Source organism: Siphateles boraxobius, unplaced genomic scaffold, assembly GCF_051911475.1.
Source record: "Siphateles boraxobius isolate OS27281-9 unplaced genomic scaffold, OSU_SipBor_1 41, whole genome shotgun sequence".
Taxonomy (NCBI): Eukaryota; Metazoa; Chordata; class Actinopteri; order Cypriniformes; family Leuciscidae; genus Siphateles; species Siphateles boraxobius.
Window position 1 is genome coordinate 6,198,175 of NW_027509042.1, and position 22,868 is coordinate 6,221,042.

A 22,868-nucleotide genomic window follows, 5' to 3' on the forward strand; every position below is an offset into this window, starting at 1 on the left:
AACTCTGTGGGGAAACTCTGTGGAGTTCATACTTCAGGAGGGAGCAAGGCCAAAATAATAAATAAAAAGTTTCTAACTGAATTTTAATCTTTTAAAATGACTTATAATAAAAAAGAAAATGATAAGAAAAACAGCAGTACTTCCAGTCTAAAAAAAAACAGGAGAAAAGGAGGAAATACAACGAAAATGGCACCCACTTCCCCAAACAGTTCAAATAACAGAAAAGAAATAACAAATTAAAAGTGCAGTAAGCGATTTCTGACAAACGCTCTTGATATTTGAAATCACCGAAACAAACATGCCCCTACCCAAAAAGATCTTGAAAGCTCCGCCCCCAAATTCCCGCTATGCAGCACAGGCACCTCCCTCATGAGTGATTGGCTACAAGTGTGTTTTGCTGCTTGGTCTGATCCACTTTCAACAGCGTTTCTCAGAAATGGCATACTCCACCTTTAAACTGTCAGCAAAAGGTATACCAAAGCACTTTTTTGGGGGCATAAATAGTCCAATACTTTCAGTTCAACACACACTTAATATCAACTGATTAACATCAAAGAAAAGCAACAGTTGGCAAACTGTCTAGGGTAGATGAGAAAGTAAAGAGTCAAAACATAAAAAGTATAGGTTACGACTATAACCTCTGTTCCCTGAGAACAGGGAACGAGACACTGTGTCGAAATGCATTGTGGAACGCCTCAGAAACCCGAATTGCAGTTTCAGACACCTGTCACACCTGAGGCGTTCCACAATGCATTTCGACGCAGTCTCTCGTTCCCTGTTCTCAGGGAACAGAGGTTACAGTCGTAACCAAGACGTTCCCTTTTGTTGAAACGCATTGGAGAACGATATACCAACGCCACCATGCTAAGGGGAGTGCATGCCAGTGGCAGTGACAACTGTCAGAACCAGCAAATTCAAATGAAACGCTAGAACCACTCACCCTCAGGTCACACTGGGGTGTCAGTGACAGCATTCCCTACAGTTATAGCCCAAGCTATAAGCCTCACAGGAAAACCTCCATAAACATTGTTTACCTGCTCAAGGGCCTGGAACCCCAGCTTCAAATTAGAAGGGGTCCCTTCTATGGAATGTGGCTAGGTAACCCGAAGGAGCCCCAGCCAATCACTATTCAGGGGAACATACTCCCCTGAAATGCCACCATTAAGGCCTGACCTGGCGTCACTTACATTGGATACTTCAGCCTGGCCAACTTCCTGTCAGTCCGAAGACAGAGCCTCTGGACACTTGCCTTTAGATAAGGCATCCAAGCCGAGGGACTTCAAAGCTGACAGTTAACCACTCGGCCCAGATCTCAGAGACAGGGTATCCCAGAGAGCATGACTCCAGCGAGGGGAGTTTCTCTGCTCGATCCACGGATCTAGCCAGCGTTTGTGTTTCAAAACACTGAGGAGGCCTGAGAAGGCCTAAGGGCTGATCTAACTGGGTGGCCTCGCGAGAGTCCTACGACCGTCTGACCAGACAGTCCGCGTACTCATAGAGACCTTCAGTGAGGGGAGCACTTGGTCCACCTGGTGGGTAAAACCGGCTGTAGGCAGGATAAAAAGAGGTTCCAGGAGGGAACCAGTATGAATACTTTAGTCGAGCCAAGCTCAAGCTCGCCTTCAGAAGTTGCCTGCTAAGGCCAGCTGAACTGACAGCAAACGGCCACTAGCTCCCCGAACCCAGCATTGCTGGGAAACCATTTACAGGGAGGCCTGGTGAGGCCTACTACCTGATAGCTAGTCAGACTAGCTGTCCATTTGCCTGTCCTTGGGACATTAGCCCTCAGGGAGGCCTAGTGAAGCCTACTACTGTACCTGATAACAACCATATGGAAATTCGCCTTCAGGGAGGCCTAGTGAGGCCTACAACCTGATAATCACATTATGTGGGAACTCACCTTCAGGCAGGCCTGGTGAGGCCTACTACCTGATAACCATCATATGTGGGAACTCACCTTCAGGGAGACCTGAACAGGCCTACTACCTGATAAGCTACATATCTGGTTGCTATGAACCCTGAATCTGGGTGTCAGTCCTAGGGCGGTCAGTCCCTGCAGCCGGTCCTGGGGTTCAGTCTCAGAGCTGCCTGTTAAAGCCAGCCTCCTGAGAGTCTTATGTAAGAAACTAACTGTCACGAACCAGAGAGGTTGAAGACTGAGCTACATGGTGGCCTGAGAAAGGCCTTCTCTTTCTCCCTGATGTCAGCCAGGTTTAACCACAGATGCCTCTCCGTGGCCATTATCGCCGCCCTCAACCGACCGATTGCGGCAGCAGTATGTTAAGTGGCCCGGAGAGCAAGATATGTGGTGCAGCACAGCTCAGCAACCGCCTCAGGGAACATTCCTGTCCCCTGGTCAAGATCCCCCAGCAGGTCGGCCTGGTACGCCTGCAACACCGCCATGGTGTGCAGGGCAGCACCGGCTTGACCCGCTGCCGTGAATGCTCTGTCATTCAAATGTGCTGTAGTCTTCAGCGGTTTGGATTCAGCAGGTTTGGAGTTCTTAGTGTCGACGCCCGCCCAGACATGAGATAGTTCGCAAAAGTCTCGTCAATATGCGGCATCGACACACACCCATGCGCTCCGATCCCCTCAACATCAGCGAAACTAGCCCACTGATGTCAGTGGATCCGAGCAGAGTATGGGTTCTTCCATGCCCTCTCGATCTCCGTGTGAAGATCAGGAAGGAATGGAAGGCTTGTCTGAGCTGGTGGTCCATGGCCGGGAAGAAACCGATCATCAAGCCTGCCTCGGGCGGTCTCTCCCCTAACGCACCGCTACGGCAGCTCCAGCCTGCCAGCGGCGCGTTCCATAACATCCACCTCCTCAGCATACACGGGGCTGGGTGGCTGAGAGGGTTCATATATAATCTACCTGATTATACCATCATCAGCCATCTCCTACTCGTCCTGATGACCACTCACTGCAGGAACAGTATAGGAGAATAGTCTTCCTCATCCACCTCCAACTTACCCTCGTCAGCCACCGAGTCGTCTGAGAGGTTTACACCCCTCTCAAGGCGATCGACGAGGTCCTTCTGGGAACCTCATGATGCAAGTCGCTGCTGTGTCTCAGCATGAGCGGGATCTGAACCACGAGGTTCAGATGCTGAGCCCTCCTCACTCGAGAAGAGGGCCAGAAGAGAGCGGAGCATTCTCATAATCACTCACAGTTTGCGCACGTGGTTCCCTCGAGAACCACGTGCGCAACGTGCGCTTCATCCAGACAGAAAAAGCACAGTTCATGTCACCCTGTGTCAAATATCTTGGGCACGGGTCAGCACACTTCTGAAACCAATCAGCCTTCCCCGTGCATTTAATTTTTCTGTAAATTTCTCTTACTGTAATCCTTCAGCGTTTACAAACAGAATAGTCGAATGTCAGATGAATGAATATCATGTTTGCAAGGTGCCCCTTTTATACTTCCGGGTCGTACGATGATGGAATCATGGGCTGTCGCAGGTCAATAGGATTGTCGTGATACGATAATAGCTTCAGACACCTGTACACCTGAGGCGTTCCCCAATGCGCTTCGACGCAGTGCGATTTCCCTTTCGAAAGGGAACCCTTATAGGCCTAAATAACTGATAACAAAAGAACTAAGAAGAATTATAAAGAATTCAAATGAAAAACCATCCAATGTCAAGTGTCACACAGGGTCTTCTGGGAATGTCAGTTTACGGCCTTTCACTATAAATTATAAGATGGTTTGTTCTTTTTAATCCCCAAAACAATACATTTAACAGTACTGTAAAATTACATGCAATGTTATATCTAGCAGTTTGTCCTTACTTTTAACCAATCTTTTATTGTAGATTTCTTTTTACAGTTAAAATTGCAATATTTTTTTTTTTACAGTGTTCAGGAAACGATGGAAAGAACAACTAACCACTTGCCATTTTTGAACTTCACCCACTTTATACCTTAATGGCTGTGGACAAGCTGATGAAAAACAGAGCAGGTTCTGCTATAAATAAGAAAAGGCAGAATGAGGTTTTATCTCCCTGCTCAGGCGAGGAGAAAATGGGTGGAGTGCGTGTTTTTGAGATAAGAGCGGAGAGCACATTTGGAGTCTGATATAAATGTCTAACCCCTTTTTTGACCGTTTCAAATAGTTGAGGGAAAGGAGGTCATTAAGATCCTCTGGTAAAAGAGGAAGAAAATACTGCGGAATACATTGAAACTATCATACATGGGTGTGCTTCACTTTTTCCTTGGTGTTTATTTTACTTTCTGGAAAGATATTAACATTGATGATCAGAGTTTTTTTCTGTAGGACAGCAGTGGTTCAGCTGCGCCTGGGTTCCCTGTTTGAATCATTCAACTTTTTTGTGGTTGAACATGTTACATAATATATAAACTCATAAACCGTGGTTTTGATTGCTATGGAAGTACAAACACTGAAGTTAGCCATGTATCCCCAAAACACAGCAAGATGTCAAAAAGTACAAAATAAATCATAATGCTGATGTAAACAATTAGACATAAATAGTTACCATAATGAACAGAGGAGGAAAACATCATTGTAACTAGGCACTGTGAAACATAATCACATTAAAGTTTGAGGCGGGATGCTCTTGCTGGGGAACACCCTTACACTGACTCACACATTCCATTTAAATCTGTAGATGGAAAGTGGAGACTGCCTTCAAGACCTCACCAGACTGGATTCATTTGATTCAGTTTTTTTATTTGTTATAGATGCATTCAATAGCAACAGCAGTCATTTATTAAGGCTGTTGTACAATAAACACACTTAATCATGCACACCTTTTGGAGATGTTTTTGCCATGTTTTACATCTCAATGTCATCCACAATGTAAAACGTGCATGTTCAGAAAATACTACTACTATTTCTCCAGTAACCTATGTGGTTGGCTGTACTGCATACTTTCTATTTGTATGGAATACCAGATACATAGGCCTACCAAAACATTTAAAAATATATTTTTTAATGTCCTTGATAAATATTGAGTTCATACAGACAGCATTTATTTGAATATGCATATTTTGCCACATTATAAATGTCTTTACTGTCAATTTTGATCGATTTAATCCATCCTTGCTGAAGTTGCAGTTGTATACATATACCTACATTTAGGTTGCCAAATAAAACCAACATATTATACTGTCAAAAATACATACTTGTTTAAAAGTGTATACTGAGCTGCACAGTAAGCACGCAAGTAATAGCGAGTAACAGCCAATTTACTTGAATGATATTTTAATCTCAGGGGAGGAGGTTTAGGAGGGAGGACCTAGACTTCATAGAATGGGCGTGTTTCTATGGTTGCCTAATGTTTAGTCGTGTATGCGAATCCATGAAGCGCCTTTTCCTTTTATATGTCAGCTTTTTTAAAATTTCATTCTCCGGGAAAGTGACCAGTGAGCATATCATGGGGAACATCTTTGTCCGTGTAGTGTTTTCCTGTTGTTTCATCTTTATGTATTCAGTCCGCTAAATTTTCTTTCAGTTGTTGTATATTTTGGACAAGTGTTTAAAAAAAAAGAAGAAAAATCTATTTTAGAGACGATGACAAGTGTGAAGACTTGGCCGCTGCTTCTGTTGCCGTTTTCACTGCTATCTGTAGTGAAAGGTAAGCTGATTTTCCTCACCGTTGAATTAAATTAAACGTCTAGAGTAGCCTATTGTTTTTAAACCATGTAAGTTTAAACTACATAAACTTTTCAGTGCATTTAAATAGCCTGAGCAATTTATTAAAGAGATGTTTCTGATGTAGTTACACTTTTGTTTATAAAGTATGTAATTTAATAGCTGAACAACAACAAAAAACAACAACAATAATAACAACACTAGCCTAATAGGTCTACTGTTTAATATTTTTTTCTGCGTTTTCAACATTAAGATGTTATGTGAAAAAAAACATTGTTTGGATAAACTGGCTACTGCAAAACCATGAGATAGGTCATTTGGTTGATCTTTTTGTTTGAATTTGATTGAATTTTTTTTTTTTTTTGACGGAATCTCTAAGATTAATAGAATGGAAAAATAACGTTCTGATAACAGGGTATAAAACTATATTTGGAACTTTCCTATAGGTGGAGCCACAATAACTTTCAAGTTCATACACTTGACTGCTTTCAGGCTTTGTAATACAATTAGAAGGAACATTACTACCCTAATTTTGGGGTTGGTAAGATTTTTTATGTTTTTGAAAGAAGTCTCTTATACTATAAATACCGTAACACTGTGAAATATTAGGCCTTGCATTTTTAAAAAATCATTAAATTGCTTTATCTTCCTGTGATAGTAAAGTTTAATTTTCAGCATCATTACTCCAATTTTCAGTATCACATGATCCTTCAGAAATCATTCTGTGTTCTGTGCTTATTTTGTGTTCAGAAATACATTTCTTATTATATTATTAACGTTCAAATTAATTGTGCTGCTTAATGTTTTGTGTAATCCATGATGTTTTTTCAGGATTCAAAAGAAAGACATTTATTTGAATTGAACAGAAATAGTGTCCTAACTATAACAATTTTTTTAAGTCTTACTGACCCTAAACGTTTGAATATTTGACTTAAATCAAGTATTTTGGTTGATGATCTATCTTGTGTCTGTGGTTTATTTAGCAGATTGTAATGTTCCTGATTTGAAAGGCAAATTTATCTTGTCTGCGGAAACCATACAAAGGAATCATTTCCCAGAGGATTCCAAAGCATTTGTGGAGTGTACTAAAGGACAGGAGAGAAAGGAAGGTTCAAATTCAATCACCTGCACGAATGGGAATTGGAGTGCTGTGGAATTAATCTGTAAAAGTAATTGAATTTTTGATTTTTTAATTGGGCCGTTCCCTCTAAACAAAATGGTGTCCAGAAAGGTATATGTTGTAAACTTCTGTGTTTGCACCCATTTCAGAGATAGACTGTGGTTTACCTGAAGTTTCACTACATATGAACTACTCCATCCCAAATGGAACGTTGTTCGGTGCCTTGATACAACCTAAATGTGAGAGGGGGTAAGAACTGCTGCGGCCTCTGCTGTCCATATTGCACTCAAAATGTAGCAAATGACTTATTTCTTTTCTCTTGAAACCAGATATGACCTGGAAGGAACAAGTTTCAGGCAATGTCTTGTATCTGGCTGGAGCGGAAAGTCTAAATGTGTATGTGAGTCCTCATCTTTGCATTCTTTATTTATTTTTAATTTTTTTTCAGTTAACATTTATTTTATTTAAAGGAACAATTTTTTTTTTATAGTTTCAGTTTTAGTAAACTATAATAACCCTTATGCATATTCAATATTAATATCAATGTTGTCTAGAACAACTTTACAAAAGGTCAGAGATGTTGTAACAGCCTCTGTCATCATGTCTTTCATAGTGATAACGTGTGATGAGCCACCTCCAATTGAGCATGGAAAGTTTATCAAGCCCAGGAATGTTCCGGAGTTTGATGATGTCATTGAATATTCCTGCGATGAAAACTACACCCTCTCTGGAAACAGATTCATTACATGTGGGACAAATTGGAAATATGATTCACCACCTCCGAAATGCAAAGGTTAGTTTTTGGAATTAAAGTTTTTACTCCAGTATATTCCAAGCATAAAATCACACACAGTCATCAAATGCTCGACACTGCTGCATTCCTGTCGCTCGAGCAGTAGAGCATGGCGCTAGCGACGCTAAGGTCATGGCTTCGAGTCCTAGGGAATGCATGAGCTGTTTTGAAGGATGCATCGGATGTATCCTTCGTGGCCTTTAATCACTCAGAATCCTTCACACACATTTAAATTCACGAAAATAATTGGATGGAAAATAAAAGGAGTCGGTACTGAGCTTGTCTGAGTTTATTATGAAATGTAAGACAAAAAAAATAAAGGGGACTCTAGCCTGCAAGCCTCAGAAGGACGGGACTAAAAAAGGCTGGTAGGATGCAGCCTTCCATTTGAGAAACACCCTATGTAACTTTTGGCCCTCTAGCATTTAAAAAACAAAACTGCATGTATTATGCAGGAGAACATTGTTTTAGTCATGCTTCGGCTCTGTGTGATGTCCGGTTGAATGTAGTTCCCTTTCAGTCGCTCACGTTCGACATAGTCGACGTGCCGACTGATTGGGATCACGCATAGGGAGCCTGTCATCTTCAGGCCAGCCGATTGGTGTCGATGTCTCTGAAGAGTGTTGAAGTTCTCAACAAACGAGTGTGTCTATGTTCTTCTGGAAGACTCTCCCAGTGCTGGTGGTTCGACAGCGCGAGTGCAGCGGTGATCGCGAGCTTCTGACCTCTCCACTTGTTAGTTAGAGGGCAAAGAAGTGAGTGCTTTACTGTTACAGACTGCACCATCTCCTGTCAGTGTTGCCGCGGTCATTCCCCCGTGTGCTCCGGCACTGGTGAAAGGTCCCATTTCCTGAGCAGCACGGGTGAGTGTTAAGAGCAACACAGGTGAGTGTTGGTGAGTTTGCGTCTTTCTCAAGATGTCATTCCACCCGTGCGTTTCTGGATGTGATCGTTCCCTGTCCCCCTCGGACGGTCACAATACTGTAGTTGTATCAAATGTTTGGGCTTACAGCACATTGAAGCAGCTTTTGTGGATAGTTCATGTTCCCATTGCGAGAACATGACTAACGCGGTGTTGAGATCAAGACTCAACTTGAAGTCCCCATTACCACTCCGCACCCCAGGGTGCCGTGTGGGATGGGTGATCAGAGGATTATAGTGATGGCTTCCCTGCCCGGTAACCAATCTCTGTGGGCCCCTCACTCCTCTATCACACCACAGCCGGTGGAGCTCCCCGTTGAGCGCGCTGGTCCCACTGTAATGGACCGACCAACTATTTAATTCGGGGCCCCTCCAGAGGACAGGACGCCGATTGCAGCATCGGAGGGTGAGCTGACCTCTGGAGATGATGACTCGGCTGCGTAACTTTTTTAAAACTAAATTCCAGCACAGCTCCACAACAACCCATAATGAAAAGACCCTTCACAATAGGTATCGCTTTACAATGAAATCTGTTAGAGAGCGACATATGGCAACTTATCTCTTGAGTAATAAAAACATGACGTATGTACACAATTTCCCGCGAAAACCATCCCGTCAGGTCTAAAATATAAACACTTATAATAGGCTTACCATCGTGCCCCAATCTGACTCTTAAATAGTCTGAGCATGTCTTTAGACTCTGGCGCTGGTGTTGTATAAGCATCTGGGCACAGCATGTTAGAACTGGTGGAACAACTCTAGTAGCCTGCCGAACTCATCTTGCTTTTCTTGCACAACACAGTCTCATTGCCCTTTCTCTTTATTGCATTTTACTGATTTGGTTCCCTTACTGACAGTGTTGGGAAAGTTCACTTTCTACACGAACTAGTTCAAAGTTCATTTCACAAATTTTAAAATGAACTAGTTCAGTTCAGTTCGTACTTTAAAATTTTGAACTAGTTCATTTTTTTCCATGTTGCTGCAAGCTATTATTTTTCAAAATTATTGCCACAGCTAGCCCATATACAGGTGAAATTCGAAAAATGTGAATATCCCGCAACAGTTCATGTATTTCAGAAATTCAAATTAAAAGGTGAAACTAATATATTTAGTATATATAACTATATACAAGGCCTATTCATGATTATACTTTTCAGAGGGCTGACATTTCTGTTTTTAAAATCTTTTTTTTTTATAGATTTCATGTAATATTCTAATTTTCTGAGATTTAGAATTTGGGGTTTTCATAAGCTTTAAGGCATAATCATCAAAATTATAACTTTTGCACGGTATTATAATTTCTCAAGTTTCACCTGTAGAACTACAGACAGCAATTATTTTATCGGCGGGCAAAGTTTGAACAGAAATGTAAGATTTTTCCCATCCTCACCGACCTTGTCATAAAACTCGTTAAAATGATCATACGACGCCTCCTTTCTGCTTTGTGTTTTGATGACACATGCGGCGGTGCGACACTGGTGCCTGGTGTTGCCAGATTGGGTGTTTTTTCGCTACATATTAACATAGACATAATAAATACATAGACGCCCTATTGGCCGCTGGAGCGTACGTCAACGGCGCCGCCATATTGCGGAGCGCAAGTTTATAATACTTATCATTACGAGAATTGAGAAAAATGCCTGTTTCGTGTGCTGCTTGGGGCTGTACAAATCACCACACAATTGAAAACAGGTCTCGAGGAATTATCTTTCACAAGCAAGACTGAACATTTGTTTCTGGTTGTATTTGGTCATGATATAATTAGTAATAGTAATGTTCAGGGGAGAAAAGCCGCGAAATTTAAAAATACTACTGTTATTGTCTGACGAAATGTAGTTTTCATAGTTTTTCAGTCAACAATGTAGTTGTTTAAAGCTTAAATCTGTGGTTTATTCATAAAGATAGCGCCTATTTAAAAATTTGATTTGTTGTGAGATCCAGGCGTTCACCGGGCGCTCAGCGCTCATGTACCCCGCCTGGAACAGCCTTACCTCGGCTAGTGCTTCTGATGTGTGTCGCTGGTTCTGATGTCTCTAGTCTAGTGGTTGAACATATATAATTTGTCTTGTGTATATCTAACGGGCAATCTTTGGTCTCATAAAAAGAGACAGGGTTGTGACATTTTATTTTATATAGCCTATTTAGGAATATTTTAAGATATATAAATTATTTTATATACATTCTCTTCACTGTATGTAGGCCTATAATAAAATTACACACATCTTTTTGTTAAATGTCAGTTTAATGATCAATATTATAATGTTTCATGTTTTTTCATATTTTCTATATTAATCTGCAATTGATATTAAATTGTATTTGCTGTTCTTATTATTATTGTAATATTATACCACTTGCAATTATCAATCTATTACAGTTATGCTGTTAAATGATTGTACTATTCATAGTCACTATTTAACTTATTATTTTTTATTGTCTATATACTTTAATTGATATTTCTTATTCCATTGCTATTATTATAGTATTATACATAAACTATATGCTATTATCAATATTTGTATTATTATATTATGTAGCTACTTATGATATTATATAATTATACTATTCATTACTATTTTATTTGCAGTATACTGCTTGTTTATTTTATTGACTAAACTATTTACTCTTACTTCTCACTTTATCTTATATTTACTATTTGCATTGCACTGTAGTTGTACCATATCATATACCATAAAGGATCCATCAGTTATCTTTGTTATTGCTAAAATCGGGTCAATCAAAGAAAATGCTTTTTCCACGATAAGAAAACTTTATTTTATTTAATGTAAAAATTAAATTATCTTCACAATTCTTATCCAATAATAAAAAGGCAGATAGCCTAAATGACAAGCCTGAGCTTTGACAATTCCTTATTTAAAAAAAAGTTTTATAAGTCTAACTATCGAGATTTTAAATAACTAGAGATGGAACTTTTTGTACAGCACGTACAAACCACTGAAATCAGTTGATCAATGTTTTTTTTTTTTTTTTATCCAGAAAAACGCAGCTCACCGTTTACTTGCATTTGATTACAGTGCAGTCTTGCCCTCCTCAAAATGGCGGACGCGTTGACGTATCGCAGCAACGTTGCAAAGCGGCCAATAGGGCGTCTATGTATTTATTATGTCTATGCATATTAAGGCCTGTTTACGGTGTGTTTTATCTGGGTTTTTGCCTGGAAGGCTCTATAGAAATCTGGCACCCTATTGAATGAAGTTAAACTTAGAGAGCGTGCCGTTCACTGACACCAGAATGAACGAGTTCACAGTAACGTTCATCAGGCAGTAATACAGTACGTTCAGTTCACGTTCGCCAAAAATATGAACGAGTTCATGAACTATCACAACACTGCTTACTGACCTGTTTATTTATGTTTGCCTTAGCTTGCATCTCTAGGTAACCTATACCTGAAGGTCGTCTTTTTCTTGTTCAGCAGTCCCTTCAGGCCTTTTATGATTTATGGATATATATTTTTTTTTTAAAGTTATGTTAGCTGTATATGTTGATGTGATCTCTTGATGTATCCTTATAGAGCAGATTGGGGGTATTAGGTGTTTTTTTATGAAAAATACCAAGCATTTTTGTTTAAAGGTGCTCTAAGCGATGTCACACGTTTTTTAGGCCAAAACATTTTTTGTCACAACAGCAAACATCTCCTCACTATCCGCTAGCTGCCTGTCCCCTGAACACACTGCAAAAAAAAAAAAAAAACACGGTCTCTGCAGACACCCCAGGCTCCACAAACGGCAACAAAAACAAACTGGGCTTACCGGCAGGGCTCTGACCCACACCACGAAACATAACAAACTGTTCCAGCCAATAACCGATAAGAAGGGTTTGGGGGGTTAGTGCGCGGATGAGGAGGAGGGAGGGTCTAGCTAGCCTCCGTTTTGTTTGACAATACTTTAAACGTCAACAAGAAGTGATGTCACCCGACATCGCTTAGAGCACCTTTAAGGTTCACTAACCAATAAGCAGAATCAATTTTTATATTAATTTTACTAGATTTATTTTGGCTCATTAAATTAGATTAATAATAAAACTGTATGTTTATACATATTTATGATTATTATTATTACAATATATTAATATGAACCAAAACATGAATAATTATTAATTATCATTAAAATGCAAATATATCTATGAAATATTGTTTTGAGATCTAAATAGATGAAATTTTATTTTTTATCTCTGATGTGATTTTGGGCTACATGTACCCATTAAACTTAAAATGCTACTGTTTCTGACCTGAGAATGAATAGTTATTAAAATGTAAAAAGTAAAATACAAACCACATCACCAGTTAACACTGTTGTTTCCACTGTTGTGGTTTAATGGGTGTGATCCCCCCCCCCCCCCCCCCCCCCCACCCATTTTATAGGCACACCTGATATTGAAGAACTGATAAACATTTCAGTAATGTTTAAAACAGAAATCTTTCTGTAAATGTTTCTTTCCAGAGAAACATTCTTTTATAGGCTCGGTTTATAAAACGATTTGGAATGTTGTTGACATTTTATTGGGCTCTACTTCACATTACTGAAGTTCCATGCATGCTGTAGTGTTCCAGATGTCTTGACGTGCATCCTGATGTGGTTTCTTTACCATATTTAGCATATTACATTCTGCCAGTATTTACTGCTTCACAGAAGAAAAAAAAAACATTTTTATTGACTTAAATCCAGTTTCCTTTCTATTCTCAGAAATTGAATGTCAAGTTCCTGAAATTAGTTTCGGTAACCAGACTGAAGGAAATCCTCCATACTCTAATAAAAGTAAAGTCACGTTTGAATGCTGGCCAGGTTACAGGATGAAAGGTTTTGCTACATCAGTGTGTGAAGAGAGTGGTTGGTCTGCCCTTCCTGTTTGCGTTCAAGGTAAGCTTAACCTTCTAAAATGGATGGGACTTTTTCCCCAAGGTGTGATTTCATGATATGTGTGACAAGTAGACCCGTACAGATTCTGCAGCGTTTCCTGCGCTGGTTCCAAGGGAAACTCTGCTGCGTTCTCCATTGCGAAAATGTGCCAAACTTAGCTGATGTCAGGGTTGAGGTGGCTGAAATCAAGTGCATTGATATTAGTACTGTATGCTTACTACATAAAGCATACTTAAAAATATACTTAAACTTCACTTAAGTATACTTAATAAATTAATCAGAAGTATACTTTTTTGGTAAAGGTTATGTTGCCCTCAACTGAACTGCTGAGATGTTTACAACATGTTGTATTGAAGAAGGTCGCAAAAGTAGATGATGACATGCTAATATTTTTTTTTCAGTCATCATAACACAGACAACAGCAAGCACTATCACAAACAAAACCACAACAACAGCAACAGCAACAATCACAGCCACAGCCACAGCCACCACCCATTCACATGGTAAGAAGTCCAGCCCATACAGTAGCATTCTTTATTCTGATTCCTCATCATTTGTTATGGTTATGCTGTGATGTATTTTATTGCAGGAAGACATGAAGAACAGCTCATTTTTGAATTCCCCAGTGAGTCATCCGTTAAAGCCAATGATACATCTGCTACTGAATGAAATGTCTGACTGCATCACCCTCAGGGTGCGGTTACTGAAGTCAGAGCTGTGTTTGACGTGCAACATATGTCACCATATAATATAACAGTCAATGATGATAATGAGTTATTTTGTCTTGTTCAAGTTTAAAGTAAGAGGAGTGAGGCCACATATCAATTAAATGCTAATTTTCCTTTTGTTCGTGTATTTCTAATAACACAACGTTGATCTTTCAGGTAGTGGTTCTATGATTGCCATGGGTAGTTTTGTCGGTAAGCATCTGAATGATTTGGACTAAACTATAGACCCTTATATAAAATTATGTTTATTTTTATATATACTTTTCAAAAGTTTGGGGTCATTGCATTTTCTTGTTGTTATTGTTGTTGTAAGAAATTAATGCTTTTATTCAACAAGGACTCATTAAGTTGATCAAAAGTGCAGTAAAGACATTTTTAATGTTACGAAAGATTTCTGTTTCAAAATGCTGTTATTTTGAACATTATATTTATAATTCTGAAAAAAATATATCACCTTTTCTAGAAAAATGTTAAGCAGCACAATCAGAATGACTTCTGAAGGATTATGTGAGACTAAAGACTGGAGAAATGGCACTGAAGATTTTGCTTTACCATCACGAGAATAATTATATTTGAAAATATTAAATTATAGAAAAGAGGTATTTTTAAATTGTAATATTTTTTCACAATTTTAAAGTTTTTACTGCATTTTTGATCAAATAAATGCAGCCTTTGTGAGCTTAAAAGACTTCTTTCAACTACATAAAAAATATTACTGACCCCATACCTTTGAGCGAAAGTGTGTATACACCTCTTACTGTTTACTACACTGTTTAATATTTAATAATATAATATTGTAATATTTTCTTCGTGTCCACAGTCTGTGTTTTCTTAATTTTGGCATACTGCATAGTTATGCGTAACTGCAAACAGAGAGGGTGAGTATATCTTTTAATCTGTCGAATGCTTTAAAGCCATTCTAGCTCAGCTGACCTAAGCATGGCAGACTGTCTCTCTGCTTCAACTGTATGCTGCTTTAGACATGCAGTGACTTGATCCTTTCTTTTGCTGTCTCTTGCATGAATCCCATCTTTTCATATGCTCTTCGTTTATGATAAGGGGGGACAAAAAATACTTCACTTAGATGTGTGTTTTAACTATCAGTCCGGAAGCTAGCTGTCCTTGTGCTTGATTTGTAGTTGATTTGCAGCTCACTTTTAAATAGCCCCTATTATGTTTTTTTTTATATATTACCTTTCATGTAGTGTTTGATATAGCTTTTGTGAATGTAAAAGGGCTGCAATGTTTCAAAGATCAAAGTGCAGGATAGATTGAGTTATTGTCTCCCACGAAGGGGAGGGGGGATTGTGGGGGGTTGTTGGATGGTGGGGGAGAGTCGAACAATTCTCATGTCCTTGGTCAGAGAGGGGTACTATTGAGGGATTTTTAACAAATTTGCATACTGCCAGCCATGGTTTTCATTGGCTGCCCATGAACAACGTCAACTTTGACCCGCCCTCAAACACTGTAAGCTCAGGCCTGGAAGAGTTTGGTATGTGCCATTGACATGGTCATGAAAATCCACTTTGCGCGCACTTTCAAAAGATGAGGACTCAGGCTCGAATTGATATTTGCTTGACAGCAATGCTACAGTTCATTTCACTGTGCGGAAATTCAGATATGGTAATTGGGCGTTTGTTTCTGACGAGCTGTATGCAGTTGACCAATCACAACAAACTTGGGCCATCTGACCAATCAGAGAATTGTAGGCTCTCTGCAAAAAAAAGTTTTTCTCCTTTATAAAACCATTTCAGAGACTGAGAGAAAATAGTTGAGGCTGCAATGTATATTATGAGAAAAATAATGTTTTTTGTTGTTGTTTTTTTTTTTTACATTGGATGCATGTAAACCTATTGTAGGAGACCTCCAAAACAAAATTAGGGCCTTTAAAATAGCATAATAGGGGCACTTTAAATTCTCAATTAATAATTAGTGTCTGTTGTACATTGACAGAAGTTCAAGGTTTCAAGGAAGTCCATTAAAGTCCCATACATTTTTTGGGAATTTCCCAGCATGCTCACCAGGTTGCTAACTATTGGCAAGTAACCTCAATCTCAAAAATAAATTATTGCTGATGTATCAAGTGAAAAACATTACAGTATGTCTGGGCACATAATGATCTGCAGAATGTTTAAAAAAACACATTTTAATTAAAAGGCTTGCTGTCACAAAGGAAAAATTGGTCTGGTGCTGCTAACAAAATGACAAAAATAACTATGCAGAGCTAATGTCTGACCAGATACTAATTACATCCAAACAGCACGCAGAACGGATGGCTAATTGAATATTAACAAAAAATGAATGTGTCCAATAAATAATGTATTATAATGACTCTATCTCCTCGTTTGATAATGGTGCATAGTTCATACAATACTGGAGAAGACAAGAGGACAAAAGGAGAGTATTGCTAAATCAAAGTCTGTAAACCCAAGGTATTTACCTGTCAAATTCTTCACAAGCTTAATATGAGGTTTCTTTTGTTGTACAGTCACAATCAAATGCCTTCATCTCAGACTAATACACTCATAGTTAGAAAGTTTTTTCTGGCATTAGTTGCAAAATAGTCTCCATTAATTATTCTTAATGTCTTGTTGTGTTGAATAACAGTGATGTTTCATTTTCCTGAATGTGTTTTCTCTGGACTCTCCACTTCAGGGCAAACAATCGGACGGCTCCTTTGGTCTAGCGCTGTTCCAGCATGTGGACTGCTTGAAGTTGAAGTTTTAAACTTCAATATTGTATTTTATAAACTAGATATTTTATTTATTCATAATTGCTATATAATGTTTTGGATCCAGTTATTGATGAAAACACAAAATGGTATTTTTGTATATTTGAATAAAGATGTTTTAAATACTTGAATGTGTTCTCCCCTTAGTATGACTAAATCCTGACCTCAGAATTTCCCCATCTCGTAAGCAAGAATCCACCCAAAAGGATCTCCCAAAAGGCACATGTTTCCACTCATGCCTATTCACTTTTTAAAAGTGCAGTTTTAGTCAGACATTGTAAAGTGAGATTTTGATAGTTCACCACATCCTGGATCAGGTTTTCTGTGACCATTGAGGAAACCTGATACCGAACGAGTAGACGTTCTTGATGTGAGAAGTAATAATAATTGTTGCACTCCCCTTTCAAAAGAATTCCTTTTATGTCAGCAGTAGACCAAACAACAATGTGGTTACCAGGACAATGGCAGAGATAGTTGCTGCTATTCAAGTCAAATACTTCATCAACTGTAGAGTCATTTAGACAATGTGCTATTCAGAGACCTTGGCCAATCCCATGAAAGCAAAGAGAAACTCTCAATGTTGTTCTCAAAAAGCTGTAAGATTTCAAATTTTAATAATAATAGCTTTTCTGACAGCTTTTTTATTTTATCAAAAATGTATCAAATGTTATTTGTTCATTTAAGTTTTAATTGTTGAAGAGCAAAACTTGCTGCTTGGCAAGTGTGGAAAACTGGGTGGACAAGATGTTGTTATGTGGTTGCTAATGGTTTTCATCCATTTAATTGTTTCCTGGTTTTAAATTGTAAGTCAGATCACTTAGTCAACATTGAGTCAAAGTACACGCTAAAGTGTAAACTATAAATTTAAGTCTTTTTAAAAAAAAATCCCTAACCTTAGTTTGTTTAATAATAATAGTGATGGTAACTCTTACAAAATGGGTAACATATAAAGCTTAAAGGGGACATTCATCCCAAAATGAAAATTCTGTCATTTACTCAACCTCAAGTTGTTCCAACCCTTTATGAACAACAACCAACAGATATTTTGAAGAATATTGGTAACTAAACAGGGGCCCCATTGACTTCCATAGTATGGAAAAAAATTACTATGGAAGTCAATAGGGACCATCAACTGTTTGGTTACCAACATTCTTCAAAATATATTCTTTTGCGTTCAGCAGAAGAAAGAAATTCATACAAGTTTGGAACTTGAGGGTGAGTAAATGATGACAGAATTTTTATTTTTTGTGAACTAAAAAAGTGAACTATCCCTTTAAAGAGTTCTGTCAGGCACTTCATCGAACCTTTTAGAGGTTCCAATCGTGCGACCATTTTATGGATTTGGTTTTAATTAATTCATTTTGTTTTAATTATTTTTTTATTTTGAATCAATTTTTATGAATTAAACATCACATAAATATAAGAATGCTATAGTAGCCTATAGAAACCCAGTAATCATTTTGAAAAGAGTGTAGCACCACTAAAATCTAAAGGTTTCTAACACGCTAACTGCATTAAGAACAGTTAGCAGGACAACATGCCTTCACAAACTGCAAAGAATGTTTTCTTCTTGTGTCACTGAAATTGAATTTGTAAAATGTATTGCTGATCACAGTAGGTTTATTCCCAGTCTGATTTGGAAGAATGAACCCATTATCAGTGTTAAAACTTCCTTAGTGGGTTTATCTCATAGTAACCCAGGTCTTTTGTTATATGTTTGAGTAAGCCTCCTCATTTACACTGGATCATTTCACACTGCAGTCGACGGTACACAACTTTCCAATTACAGTTGGTCATCTGTAAGGAGACTGCAAAGTGAAGAATTACAGAAAACTTTTAACCATTAGGCCTAAATCAATGTAGTATAATTAAGGATATAATGCAGGCTATGTCATCTTCCTGAAAGGCCACATGAAGCAATAGGCTACTGATGATGATTCATTGTTTAGGGTGTAGCTTAGCTGTAGATTAATGAAGGGATATTGAATGGAGGTGTATTTACCCGCTGTGGTAAACAAAACCACAAGGAGACGTCAGGTCTTACCAGACCAATCAGAATAGTAGGCGGTTTTAATAGGGTCATCTAAAAACAAGTCATTTAATAAGCTTGCTGTTGCCCAATTCATGCACATGGTCAACAAACCACAGGTTTTATGGGATTCAGGAGTTAGGCTATTTGTTGATTGTTCTTTTTTTATACTGTTGCTCTTAAAATTGTTTGGTAATGTAAAAGATCTCTCCCTGGCAGAAAGGAAATGCACATCCTTTTTATTCATTTATCTGAAGTAGCCTATCTTTAAGAAGGAAAGAGCTTCTAGCATTGACATTGATGAATGCAGCACATTTCCTGGGCCTCAAAGATACAGAACACATTTAGCACAATGTCCCTCATATTGTGGACAGCAATTTTAATACGATACTTATACAAGATCTAAAAGTCTGCCTGTTTAAAGTGAAATTTGTTATTGGCGCTCACTTAACAGCAGCTAAAAATAGCACATGCTATGGTTCTCAGTTGCTGGGATCTCAGTCGTTCAATCAGCTGTGTCATGCTCCCTAAAGACAGCAGAATACATCCGGTTTTAATACAACCATTCGTTAGACCATTAAATCCAATCAGCTGGCATCAGTTACAGATGTTGGGAAAGTGATCCCAAGTTCAAAAGTAATGACAAAGTTGACAAAAAGTCGCGGTGTCAGTCTTGAAACTCAGTTATTGAGCGTTGTCCCATTACATGATCGAATATGATTAGGTCTGGGGAATCGGGAGTAGGCCTGGTGAAAAAATGGGTTTCGCTAGATCAGAGTGGAGTAACGCGTTTGGAGATTAGCTATTGTTCGTCTGACTCTGGAGAAATTGAGAAGAACCGTTTCATGTTTTGGTCGGATCGGTCAGTCTGTAGATTAGGCTATTATAATGTATTTTAGAGGTCACACGGTGCCATCTAGTGGTGAAGAATTGAAATGGTTAATGAGTTACGTAGAGAGTGAGCGTCAGGCGCTTGTTGATGACGTCACCAGTTTCACAAGCAGATTTATCTTTCTATCATATTTTTTTTAATCTCTTTGGAGATGAATCGTTATAGGCAAATTTCGCCACCTGTAGTAATGCCATTTAATATACACATATGTGGCACGGTGGGAAAAATATTCAGTTGTCATTTTTGCACTTACAACGCGACCTTTTTATTTTATTAAACGGAGATGCGTAAATTATATTCTTATTTGCGAGGTTCTGAGACGGTTCTGGGGCTGCAGTGGAGGTCCAGGGTGAGCAAGATGAATGTATCAGGTAATTAAGTAAAGATATTTAACAAGTTACTCTGATGTAATACAATTTTGGCACGAAGAATAAAAAAGGATTCAAAACATGCGTTCAGATCAGATCTTTTTGAACTGTTCGTAAACCTGTAACGTTATGGTATGAACTCCCCCTTCCTAGATATTTTAACTGGTAAATTATTATTTATCATGGATATCATCATATTTCCGTGATTTTTATTACAAATATTTATTACAAATACAAATATACAAATATCTGACCACTGCAGCTTCTTAGAACACAATGACAGACTATTTGATACTGGGTATGTTATTATAACAGATATCCTATGATATATTGCATGCCGTGGTACTGCAGTATTGTAGAGGAATTACATGAAGTTGTAGTTTAAGAATCATTATTTTTATTCAATTTATAAAGTTTGTGAAAATCAGACATGGATCACAAATGTTGCAGTAAAATTTCAGTAGTCCACAGCATTTAGGTCTCCCGTCCCATGTGATGTCAGGACCGACCCAAGAACACTGATTTCAAATGGTGCTAGATGCCATAAAGTACTCTATTGCACCATTTGAATCCAGCTTCCAGGAGCAGCATATAGAGGAGATGGCACTGCAAAACAAAATACAGAATAGCCAAATGCTAAAGATGCTATACTACACATACTGGAGCTTTTAGACCTCATTCTGTAAAGATAGTTTTGAAGAGAGTTCTGAACCATACATGCTTTTAATATGTATTGCTGTGCAACTATGGTAAACCTTTTCCCTATACTTTACCTTGAAAGTAAGCTGTGAGATTTTGTGCACCTATACCCATACATGAGAGTCGAGGTGTTATGATTGAATTACTTTAGACCTGAGTCAATAGAATAAGTGTAATAGAAAAGTATAGGGAGTGACCTAGAGGGAGGGAGAGCATTTGTTTACAAGTTTCATTTTCACTTATGTACATCAGTTTATTCTTGGTTTGCTGCAACTGCGCACCTGACCGCTTGTGTAATGCTGATCCAGCTCTTAAAGGGAAAGGCGTCTTTATTGAAGCTTAGCGTCTGCCATTTAAATGGGGTGGAAAAGAGAAAATACAACAGTAAATATACAGTCAGCAGATTGCAAACGGTTGAGACATGCAGTATGTTAGAAGATTAAACAGACTTTTTATTTTGGGATACGGATTTTTTTTATTATTATTTAACCTCGGCATTGAACAGGCATTATTCCCAATATCATTTCATATTTCTTGTGTCGACTGTAAAGTTGTCTTCAGGGACTTGTTGACTTAGGACTATCTTAAACTGTATGGTGTATCACTAATTGTATTGTTGGGTCTAGAATTACTTTTTTTTTATAGCAAAGGATATGAAAGAGGCCGATATATTTTTCTTGGACAGGCCAGACAGGATACTAAATATAACACTTTGTTTTGAAGTGATCTCTGAATCACTAATAACATTATCTCTCCCTCGCCTTATCTCTGTTCTCATAACTCTTATATAACATAATAATAAGCTGGGGGGGGGGGGGGTAAAAAACACAAATATAACGTCTAAACGTCTTTTTTATTAGTAAAATCGCATTTCTGTAAATAAATAAAATATGGGCAAAAGATTATTAGTATGACATGTCTACCTGTTTCAGTACATTCAACAAGCGTATGCGGTCTGACTGCGCCCCCTAGAGGGAAAAGTGCGCACTGCGCTAATGATTTGTTTACCTCGTATAGTCAAGTGCGCACTAGAAAATAACTACTGCAAGTTTATTGTTAAACTCGCTGAATAAGACCGACAATGTCGCAGTTTGACGTCATAAGCATTAATTTATTGAAATGAAGTGTCTATCCTTTTAAAGTTTTGGTGTTAAAACAGGCGACCAAAGGTAGGCTATGTTGCACCTTTTAATGTGTGATCCACTATTATTTCTTGACAATAACACTTTATGGTCTTTACGGTCCCTCTTTAAAACGGATTAATCTGAATCGACAAAAAGTGCGCACTTTTTATATTGACGTACGCAACGCATCTCTTGCTCGCGCAGCATCCCATTCCTGCCGTTGTCTTGAATGCGACGCATCTAGTTGGATGAGACTGGAACACTCACTTATGATTATGTCATGATCAGCCGTTACGCGTTAATGTAAATAAGGAGCGCTCCACGAAATCTCTACGCAGGCGAAATTCCCTAACGAATCTCCATATTGTCGCAATAGCTATGACGCAGTAATATATCTTAACTAATGCCTGTTGGAATAATTATAAGTACACTTCGCTCTCAGATTTCAATTGATGACATCAATTCTTCAAACATTATTTGTCAGATAATATTTATTAACTGTTTATTAACTAAAATACTAAGGTATTTAAAAGAAAAGAACTATTATTATCCTGGTTTACAAACATAAATTAATCATACATATCCAAAAATAATTATTCTACTTACATGGATAGCCTACCTTCAAAAGATTGACTTTCAATGCAATTTTTTCTTAGTTGTCTGCATGCCATGGATGCCTGCACTCTTCCATTGTTTCTGTCCGACCCAACTCCTCAGTTTCCTTTCTTGAGACATAGTCTCCTCGCATCATTACAAGATCCCTATCGATTTTTCCAGTGCGAAATTCTCAAGCCCCGCCCCCCCAGACACTCCCCCGGCGTCTGATTGGCTACAGCGCGTTACACGTTCCAAAACACTTCTGGATCACATGTGCTTGACGCATGTTTACAAACATTGTACAGGTCACATGGTATCGGCCACATTTTAATGCGCATCGCTGGACACTGTCGCAACGTCTCATAGAAGAAAGCAAAAG

The 22,868-nt window shown here is 38.4% G+C and overlaps 1 protein-coding gene and 1 long non-coding RNA gene across 2 annotated transcripts; one reads left to right on the forward strand and one right to left on the reverse strand.

Annotated features, from left to right (window-relative positions):
* The first annotated feature begins 5,273 nt into the window (after positions 1 to 5,273).
* On the forward strand, positions 5,274 to 16,911 carry LOC143706267 (membrane cofactor protein). Its single transcript, XM_077197988.1, has 12 exons — positions 5,274 to 5,596; positions 6,597 to 6,782; positions 6,883 to 6,982; positions 7,063 to 7,133; positions 7,347 to 7,526; positions 13,148 to 13,321; positions 13,723 to 13,824; positions 13,911 to 13,946; positions 14,206 to 14,241; positions 14,870 to 14,927; positions 16,412 to 16,481; positions 16,705 to 16,911. Exons 1-11 carry the CDS (start codon positions 5,533 to 5,535, stop codon positions 16,458 to 16,460), a joined length of 1,056 nt encoding a protein of 351 aa, XP_077054103.1. The 5' UTR covers positions 5,274 to 5,532; the 3' UTR covers positions 16,461 to 16,481; positions 16,705 to 16,911.
* A 541-nt stretch (positions 16,912 to 17,452) lies between these two features.
* Positions 17,453 to 22,636, reverse strand: LOC143706268 (uncharacterized). The gene is made up of 2 exons (XR_013192959.1): positions 22,512 to 22,636; positions 17,453 to 20,675 (listed from the first exon to the last, which is right to left on the reverse strand). It is a non-coding gene; the product is annotated as an uncharacterized LOC143706268 (long non-coding RNA).
* Between the last annotated feature and the right edge of the window lie 232 nt (positions 22,637 to 22,868).